At 40.3% G+C, this 10,154-nt stretch overlaps 1 protein-coding gene across 1 annotated transcript; it reads right to left on the bottom strand.

Moving 5' to 3' along the window:
* Positions 1 to 3,306: 3,306 nt before the first annotated feature.
* LOC310808898 (trypsin) lies at positions 3,307 to 8,645 on the bottom strand (the record flags this gene model as incomplete). The annotated part of the gene is made up of 5 exons (XM_083675997.1): positions 3,307 to 3,971; positions 4,130 to 4,396; positions 4,648 to 4,789; positions 5,485 to 5,647; positions 8,597 to 8,645. The coding sequence occupies 5 exons, from the start codon at positions 8,643 to 8,645 to the stop codon at positions 3,801 to 3,803; spliced, it is 792 nt and encodes a 263-aa protein (XP_083532123.1). The 3' UTR covers positions 3,307 to 3,800.
* Between the last annotated feature and the right edge of the window lie 1,509 nt (positions 8,646 to 10,154).

Consider the following 10,154-nt stretch of genomic DNA (forward strand, 5'->3'; position numbering starts at 1 on the left):
TATATATATATATGGACTATTTTGAATATATATACACACACACAAATATAATACTTACAATTTCAAAATAGGCCATTTCTGATTTGGAGGTGAAGAGGGAACACATTTATTGTTGGTTTAGTTCAATTACATAGAGTGGAGATGTATTACATCATCTGAAAATCTGTGTCCCTCCTGTTCCTGCCCCTGGAAAGGACATATCATTTCCACTCCCTGTCATCCTGCAGCGTTTTACAGCTCTTATAAATGTCAGTGAGCTTTAATGTACATCTGCGCACTCCCAGGTGCTCACTGCCAAATCTGACAGGGCTTAGCGTTGGTGCTATTCATCTCAATTTAGCTATGTTGCTAGCTCTCTCAATGAACAGGGGTTACTAATGGCCCCATTTTCGTGGTAATGGGTTTCAGTGCTGACTGGCTGTAAACATTTGAGACTGCTGCCCAAATTATGAGATAAGACAACTACAGTATTTAACAGAGCATGTTGTTCTTTTCAACTAGGAGCTATGACTTATGTCTTGCATTAATGCTAATGGTTAGCTTTCTCTCAGTTTGTAACTTGGCAGGAGAATTGACTCTGAGTGGCATGGCTTGTATAATGGAAGTCTGAACTGTAGAGGCTTAATTCAATCAGTCAAGTTATCCATTATCCTGTTTATCTAACCTCCTACACATCTGCAAGTAGCAGATAAGAGTGTTATCTGTGTCAGTGCTCAGCTGCATCAACTGCAGTCATCAATTATGCTTCACGATGAAAAAGCAAAATAAATAAATCCTTTGCAAATGTTTTGAATTATGTGACAACACTAACACTCTCTTGGACGAACACAAATGGCTGGGAGCTTTAACTTCATGGCACAAATACAAAGTCATAAATACGTAATACAAATCAGTAATATGGTTTATTTTGGAATATTTCTAGAATGATTGAGAAAGCAGGGGCCTCATACAAGTAAGCTATCATTAGAATAGACTAAGGTAAAATAATGATAATGTTTCTCTTAATTTCTTTGGTGAAGCTCCGCTTCTCTGCCTGCTCTGAAGACCACTTACTGTAGGGCATATGTTGAACATCTCTGTCCCAGATTCAAGAGAGCCTCCAGGCTAGCACAGTGTCAAATAATTAAACTAAAAGACAGACAGAAAGAAAGAAAAATAAAGTGCACACACTAGCACCGCGAGGCTTGGAAAGAGAGGAGAAGCAGAATAAAGGGTCCATTAGAGTGTCAGAATGGCCTTTTGGTTCCGTGGAGAGAGGGGCACAAGATGGCCAGTCACGTTTCCACTGCCTCAACTTTCACTGCCGCTCAACGCTCAACACTGTCTCTCTCTCTCTCTCTCTCTCTCTCTCTCCTCTCTCTCTCTCATCATGCCTGTGAGGTATCAGGTGCTCCACTCAACTGAAACACTGAATCACCTGACAGCAGGGAGACTGTGAGGGACAGAGACAGGCAGAATAGACTGATAAAAACATAGACATTTTCAATGATTGTTCTCTCTCTCTCTCTCTCTCTCTCTCTGTCTCTCTGTCTGGGATGTGCAAAGACCTCTGAAAGGGCAGGTGCTTATTCCCAATAACAGTGAAAGAAACACAAAAAAAAACACCATACAGGAGGGCACTTTGTGAGCGGCATGGCAAAGAGGCTGGGTTTCTGCTCTCTCTCTCTCAGGGATGTGCACATGTTTGCTTGTCTTACCTTTACAGTCTCGCCAACAACAAACCATTCATGATTTATTCATTAACACATCCGAATAAGTGTTTGTTTGTTTACAGACAAGGAAGTGCTAATAGCTACTACCAATGGGTCTGCATGTCTTGATGATCAGATGCCCCCATGTGGTGAATGTGAAAGGGTGCAGGATGGGCAAATTCAGGGTGGGACTCGGAATGATTGCACAAGACGCAAGATGGTCACGGCAAAATCACAACTCTTGTTCAACTCCCAGCATGATTAAAACAATATGAAATATCAAGGTCCATCCAATAAGCTTCTGGCCTAAGAATACTGATTTGTCATCAAACAAACAACAAACTGTGATTTGAGTTGATCATGTACGCTTGGCCAATTTCTATGATCATGTTTAATTCTCCCTTTGGTTGATGAACATCATCCTGACCCCACTATAGCAGATCTCTTCCAAAAGGTCAAATGTAAATATTGTTCATCCCCACAGATCAGTTATGGGAATACAGATGCTGTAGCATGGCCTAGTTCCTGGGACAAATGAATCCTTTTCTAATTCCAAAGCTATACAACATGCTTTGTGTTCCCAACCAAAGTTACCACGGGAGACATTGTCCAGGAAACATGCACATCCATGTCAAAATCGATACTACGCCACATCTAACACACAAACCAAACACCAAACATTTTCCAGTTCATTTGAGGTTCCTCATACAGTATATGAATCCACTCTGGTCAGCTATGTCAGGTGATACGCTTTTGACGTCCCCTTGAGACACGTTCTAATGATGACAATGGGTGGCATTCTTTATGTAACCATTACTGTAGAGCTGTGAAGACCAAGCAACACATCAATCACACACCTCCTGACACACCCATCATAACATAGGAGTAGGCTGGCTGGGTGTAAGTGGAGAGGCCCCTAAAGTAGGCCATCAATTATTTATTCTGTTGTGATACGCCTAGCCCTATCAGGTGTGCTGGCTACAGTCTGTACTGATTTCGACAGGGTGGTGACTGTCTCCAGTGAACGGCTGTGGAATCACAGCTGTGGGTAAACTGAACACTTCCGCCATAGAGTACTGTAGGAAAAGATATATTAGGGACTCCAAGTCATTACATACATTGCTGTAGAGAGGGCTGGCTCTTTGCATATTTCATAAGGGTACTCCAGTCTTGGGCTAATTCATCAGCTTTTAGAAAGGATGAAACGACACAGAGAGAATGGCACTTTTGTCTGGATCTAGCATGAATTTGTGCTAAGGGAGACAAATGTCTGGGTTTGAGGCAGTGCATTTTTAGCAAGTTAATTTTGTATTATTAGGATAGGGATAGTATCAAGGATGCTACTGGTACGCCATCAGTGAAAGTGGTCATTAAAAAATGTAAATGGAGGGATGGATGCCCCATCTGCTAATGGGCTGCATGTTTCACTGAATTCTATTTCTATAATGATGTCACTCACATGGTCCAAATGCACCTAAAACAAGCTTATTACCCAGAAATCAAGGACACAATGTTAATACACATCTTTGAAAGATGACAATGACAGTTGAATTGCATTGGTAGGCATTTATTATATAAAACAAGAAAAACACACAGTTCACTTCATTGTATTATAACAACAGACTCACAATTTCAGTCTATTCAGTCATACTGTATGCATTCACTCAACAAGTGCTTTATGGTAATAAAACTTGTCTTCATTCAAATCAGACCATGTTGGCTTGGCATTTCATATCTTGTAGACTTGTAATAAAATGAATGTTTTATTGTGGTAATTGGGAAAAATATCTTTGAATTGTTCTCCATCTTGCTTGTGTGGTATTGTGGTATGTCATTGATTGGGAGCAGCAATATGGCACATGTGTTGGATCATCTGGGAATAAACATGTACACAGTAGCCTCCATGCTGTCAGAAAATATGTGTCAAATGGTCTAGTGTCTCCAAAAGGTTTAAATCACTAATATTAATAAATATTATAAAATATTGTAAGTGCACAAATTAGCGGGAATACAGTACATTAAAACAATTTGAAAAAAAAGCTACATGGAACTATGAGACCCGAACTGATGAGTTCAACATCGTTTGTGTGTTTCCAGAACACTGTTGCTCTAATGCTTGTTGCACCTTCCGTAGTAGCTGAATATGGTCCGGTCTATCCAACTGCGGAACTTTGACACGGCTGTGTAGACTCCCGGATATTTGCCGTCGGCACAACCTTTCCCCCAAGAGACAACACCATAGACCCGCCCTTCACACACCAGTGGTCCCCCAGAGTCCCCCTGAAACAAGGAGGTCACAATGTCAGGGGCACGGAAAAAACTCCTGGCTATAGTGAATAACTAGGACCCAGAGTAATTCCTAGTCAGGTTATTTGGTCAGGAAAATGTCATGGCCCGTCTTAAAACAACATTACACAAATGACTAGTCAGTGTCTTACCTTACACGCATCCTTTCCCCCGGCACTGTAGCCTGCACAGATCATGTTGGATGTGATGTTGCCATTGAAGGAGTTACTGCTGTTGCAATTGGCTGATGAGACAATGGGTACTTTGACAGTCCTTAGTGAGGTTGGGATCTGCCCCCCACTTGAGCTGGTGTACCCCCACCCAGATACCCGACATATCCTCCCCTCATCCACCGAGGCTCCCTGGCGGGGCATTGGGACGATGGATACAAAGTTGTTCAGGTACACTGGGGCTTTCAACTGGAGAAGGTGAGACACAGGACATCTGGATGAGGTTTGGCCTCAAGGAGAAACATACTGTACTGTAGCAAGGTCTTGTTTTTCAAAAAGCAAATAACCAACAAGCCTCAACCTCAAGTGAAAAGGACTTATCTGAATAAACAGTAGTTCCTATCATCTTCATTGTTTGTACAGTATACTAGAGTACAGGACAAGCACACAGTACCACAGTATAATACTTATTGCTGCCACTCTACCAACAGTAGGCGTACCTTGATGAGCATTATGTCTGCGTTTTTAGTGGTGCTGTTGTACTGTGGGTGGGGTATCAAGAGATGGGGTATTAGGAACCTTTCTGTCCACTCATACCTACTGCGGAAGTAGTCTCCTGCCACTATCACCATGTTTTCCGCCCTGTATATGAGAGAGGCATATTTATTAGACTACCAAAGGCATACAAAACCAACAACAATGGATACATTGTAATAATAATAATAATCAACCCCCCCCCCCCCCAAAAAAAAAACAACAAAAAAAACAAAAAAGGATATATATATATATATATCAGTCTGTCCTAGATTCCTTTTATCAAAATCACTTCAAGTGTTGCACAACTTCCTCTCTAAGGCCATAAATGTTGAATTTTGGGTCACTACTGAGTGTGAGTTCCCTTACTCTCCGACCAAAGCATCTGTGTTTTGGTGTCTGTATTACTGTACGCATCAATTAGCATCTAGGCCCCAAAAATGTTTCAGTTGGATTCCTGTGCCACAGAATCACGGGTACAATGCCCTTTATTGTGAGCCTGGTGCCTATATCACTTTCCTGCACTTGCTCTCAGCCTTGATAAGCCTCAGACTATCTGATATCCCTCCACGGTCTCTTGAACCTGCTGCTGAACTCCCACATACACACACATATGCATATCAAGTTGAGGTCGCCCTACGTCAATGAGTCCTTTATGTTGTTGACCCTTATTTCCTGTATAGTTTTGAGGCCAATGTAGCCAGACAATTTCCCATCAATAACTACAATAAACTGTATGTCTAGACAACACTAGCTAATACAGAACAAAGGCAAACAAACAACAAGGACACAAGTCAGCTTACCCTGTATTACAGTGTGCTGCTGTGAGCACCCAGTATTTGTTTATCAAGGAGCCTCCACAGAAGTGTTGTCCTCTGTTGTTCTGTAGTGAGACAATATATTTTATGGAGTAAGGCACAGGAGCATATCCTCCCACTATACGCATGTCGATCTGTAGCCCCTGGCCTGTGAGAACAACAGAACACATAAGGATCTTACACTATATTGTACAGGGCTTATAAAAACAACATAACACGGTAACAATTACTGCAGCAGAACACAACTCATAAAGACAACATCATAGGGTTTGATGACACAGATGCTCTGCCATGTTTTACAGATCAATAAAATCCAATCTCAGGAGTGCGCAGAATAATAATCTGTATCAATCACATTTCATTGGAAAGCACTGTATGCTCTGTAAGTGTTAACACAGGTTTTTTTGGATGAGACATGGCCTCAATTTAGTTTCTCTGGCATTCTCTATTTCCCTTGTGTTGTTTCCTTGTTTTTGTACCTTTTGTTCAATAACTACCCCTGTTAAAAACTGCGCTTTTGTACGAAATGTGTTTGATAAAGTTTGATTGATTGATTGATCTCTGTAGATTCCATCTCAATTAAATGGTCCATCAGCAGCTTCAATCATCTCATATTGTTGTTATGCTGCCTGTATGTTTATTAATGTATTGTATGCAATTTGCGTAGACCAGGGCTTCCCAAACCTTTTGGTCTCGTGACTCATTATTGACATCAATAAACTTCTGTGACCCCTGGAAATTAACTTGATTGCAAAACACTGCAAGATAGACTATAGGTGGTATACACAGGCATGTTTGTCTTCATACCAAATAAAAATGTGTGTGTGTGTTTTATTTATCAAATCATAAAGGTTAGTTATAGATAAAGGTAGATTTGATTTGATCTCAGGGGGCCCCAATTTAAATCAGGGGGCTTCACATGGGGTCTCGACCCCAAGGTTGGGAACATCTGGCATAGATAAAACTCAGACTTGAGCATACAGGGATTGAGAGCTCTCGCAGAATCTCCTGAGGACCTGAGAGATCAAAGCCAATGCTCCATTATGTTCTCAGATATTGATCCCACGCTATAATTAGGCACTTGGTTCGAAAAGGTAATCCTATACAATATCACCTGCTATTGACTGCACCTCTTTCTAGTATGTGTGAAATGCACACTGGTGGAACTGAAAGCATTATGCAACAGTGCATTGGATCTCTTAGGACCTCAGGAGGACAAAACCATCAGGTGTTCTTTGAGATGACCATCAACAGTGCCTTCAGTAAATATGTAGCCCCCTTTTTTCCACATTTTATTGTGGTGCAACCAGACTTTAAAACAGATTTAATTGAGAGTTCTGTGTCACTGATCTACACAAAATACCCTGTAATGTCAAAGTGACAGTTTTTTTTAGAAATGTTTACAAACTAATTAAAAATGAAAAGCTGAAATGTCTTGAGTCACGTACGGTATACGCTCTAGATAGAGTGCAAGAACGCATTTTGGAACACAGTCAATAAGTATTCACCCCCACCCTGTATGACACTCCTAAAATTGGCTCAAATGCAACACTGTCTTCAACAAGTTACTCAATAAGTTCAATAGAGTCCATCTGAGTGCAAGGATAATAGTTCATGTGATTTCGGAATGAAAGTCTTTGTTTTTATAGGGTCCCTGATTTGCATAGGAATCAATTACACACTGTGTGGATTAGGCTGTCACTACCAACTCAGCAAATTTCATTATTTTCTCTTGATCTTGACAAACTCCTCAGCCCCTGCTGGTGACAAACATACCCAAAACATGATGCATCTACCACTATTCTTCACACAAGGGATGGTGCGGAAATGCTGGAATTGCACTAAACTTAATGCTTTGTAGTAAAATCAAATAAACACATTTCCAGCCACTTTCTGTGCTGTACCACTTTAATTAACTGTTGTCAGACACGATAATGGGTGTGTCTTTTTAGCATTAAGGGATTCTTTTTGGCCACTCGATTATATAGACCAATTTTGTAGAGTGACTGGGATGATATTGTCCCATGAACTGTGCTCTATGGTGAAAGTCAGTGGCTGAGTTCAGTCTCAGAATCACCCATCCAAGATGCCCCTTTCAAACTAATTTGATCTTGAACTTTTTTAAGTAAGTAAAAGAGATATGCAATAAACACAAGAATAATAGGTAGTAACATCCTTAAAGTTAAAGACCCCCTCCAGTCAATCAAACATATCAAAATCTATGTTTTAAGTACAATAAATACATATATAAATAAAATATTCATACGTTCCACTGCATGATGAACAATGTCATCAGTTGGTTCTGCTCAGCTTTCTTATAATAAAGATATAGTTTAAATGCACCTTACACTTGTTAGGAACGGAGAGCACAACAGTTTCATTCTATCATCAATAGGTGTCATTGGATACTGTCCAGTTCAATTAATCATTGAGTGTTAAAGAAGTTATAAAATAAGTTAGAAATAGTACTGTAAATAGTTACATGTGTTATGTCATTAATTGCTTGCTCAAACATAATTACTTTTCAGATGAAGGTAAGTCTGACATTATCAGCAAGTTAGTTTATCCACTTTGGACCTCAACTCTAACTGTCTGAGTGATTAGCTTTCCTAATCCTCAAAATATGTTATGTTACTCCTTATTCAAACTTATCAAACACAACAATACACATCTCTAGAAGAAAATGAAAGGACAACAAATCAGATAGTCTCAAGGGGATTGCACTGAAACAGTTACAGCACATACAGCATGTAACCTAGTGAGAGTTATGTAGAAATATGCTAGGTATTTGCCATAATGTTATGTTAACAAGAAAGAGCATTCTACTGAAAATCATTTCTGTCTCTTTGCCATCTTTACAAATTCAAAACTAAAATCTGAATTCCATGTACTGTTCCTGCACACACAGCCATGTACATGACTCAATGAACCACCAACAAAAACATTTACTTACAGCATACAGTTACGAGTTCCAGCAGTATACACAGTAAAACAGAAGACAGGTCCATGGTGAGACAATGAGTACGACTTTACAATGAGTAAGACTTTACCTGTGCTACAGTCCCTACTATTCTTAAGGGGAAGGCAGAGATCTCACCAGTACTCTCAGGTTTCTTAGTTCCTATTTCCGTATCCATGGCCACCATGCCTTCCTGGAACAATATATAATTGAAGCAGTCCCTTCCCTAACCTCTCTTGTGACCTTCTGATTCTTTGCTGGCCTTATTAATTGTAATACCATACTCCATGGTTTGTCAGCCCATGTGATTCAAACAAAAACAAGACATGCACATACAATTCAATGTTATTGAACAGTGAATGTAGATACAGACTTGTATGATCTTATTGTACCGCAATGCACTCTGTGTCTGACCTCCCTAAATGATCACCATTGGGTATCATTGAGTTTAAGACTCAGCTATATAGTGCTACCAATGTGTCTAATAAATGGACAGACTTCATACTTAATCGAAAAAAGATGTGAGGCTCCTCAGGTATTTACATGATTGTACTTTTCCTTATTGATTTCTCCAGTGAGGATTGCCGTGCGTTTGACTGACAAACAGTCTCAGGCATAGCCCACAGCTTTCCCAGGGCATCATTAAAAATGGAGCCCACCTGTGACAGGTCTGATCAGCGCCAGCCTCCCAGGGTGGACTTCCTGACCTGCGCTGCCTAATGGCCCTCTCTGTGCCTGACTCCACTAACACCGCTAGCTAGCTCCTCTCTCTGCAGCTCTGCAGTTCATCCCCTGGGTGCTGACCACAGCCATTTTTCCACATGACCTGCTCCCTCCACTCCAATAGTGTCATCCCACCGACACCACACTGCACTATTACCTTCCCCACACCATCCATCCATCATCTACATAATTAATCAATATATCACAACCTCAGTGTCCTGACCATTGAACTGCACTCACCTGGCAGAGAGATTGATTTACAGTGAAATGCAGGTGATCACTATGTAAGTCACTGCTTATGTATCATTTAGATCTAGGTACTCCTGCTCACTACACTCCATGTCATGACTTTTTTTGAGACTGCCAAATAAAGATCACAAAATCACAATTACAACCTGTCATTTCCCTCATGCACCCTTAATGAATGGTCAAAGTCCAATGCAGAGAATCCAGTATAAAGATGATTTGTACTGTACTTATGTTACAGGTTCACATTACTGGTATTTATTTAATCTAAAATGTGAACATTTACTGTAAATAAATCCTGTAAGGTTGACAACACACTGTAACTCATACAGTGGCATAACTGCATTTTTTCACATAACTTATAGAACATGATAGGATAACTGAACCACTTTCAACTTCATATTACTGTCAATAGCGTATAATCAAAACGTAACCTTTTTGTCACATACTGTTTGACCTAGTAATGTGACACTGTCTGCTTTCTCACTTTCAGGAAGACATCAAATTGACCGGAATCAACCCGACTATAGAACAACAGTGGAGTAGTGACACAAATGTCCTTTTAATGACACGTAATCGCTCTGACATCATTGGAAACAGGTAACATTGTTTGTTCATTGTTGCTCACCTGGCTACTTTTGAAAACAGAGGTAAAATCCAGTGGAAGTCATTGTTCATGGATGCCAGGCTCCAGCCCCAACTCATTTTGCTTTCCCTCAAACCTCAA

Source organism: Argentina silus (genome assembly GCF_951799395.1).
Source record: "Argentina silus genome assembly, chromosome: 8".
In the NCBI taxonomy this organism is placed as follows: Eukaryota; Metazoa; Chordata; class Actinopteri; order Argentiniformes; family Argentinidae; genus Argentina; species Argentina silus.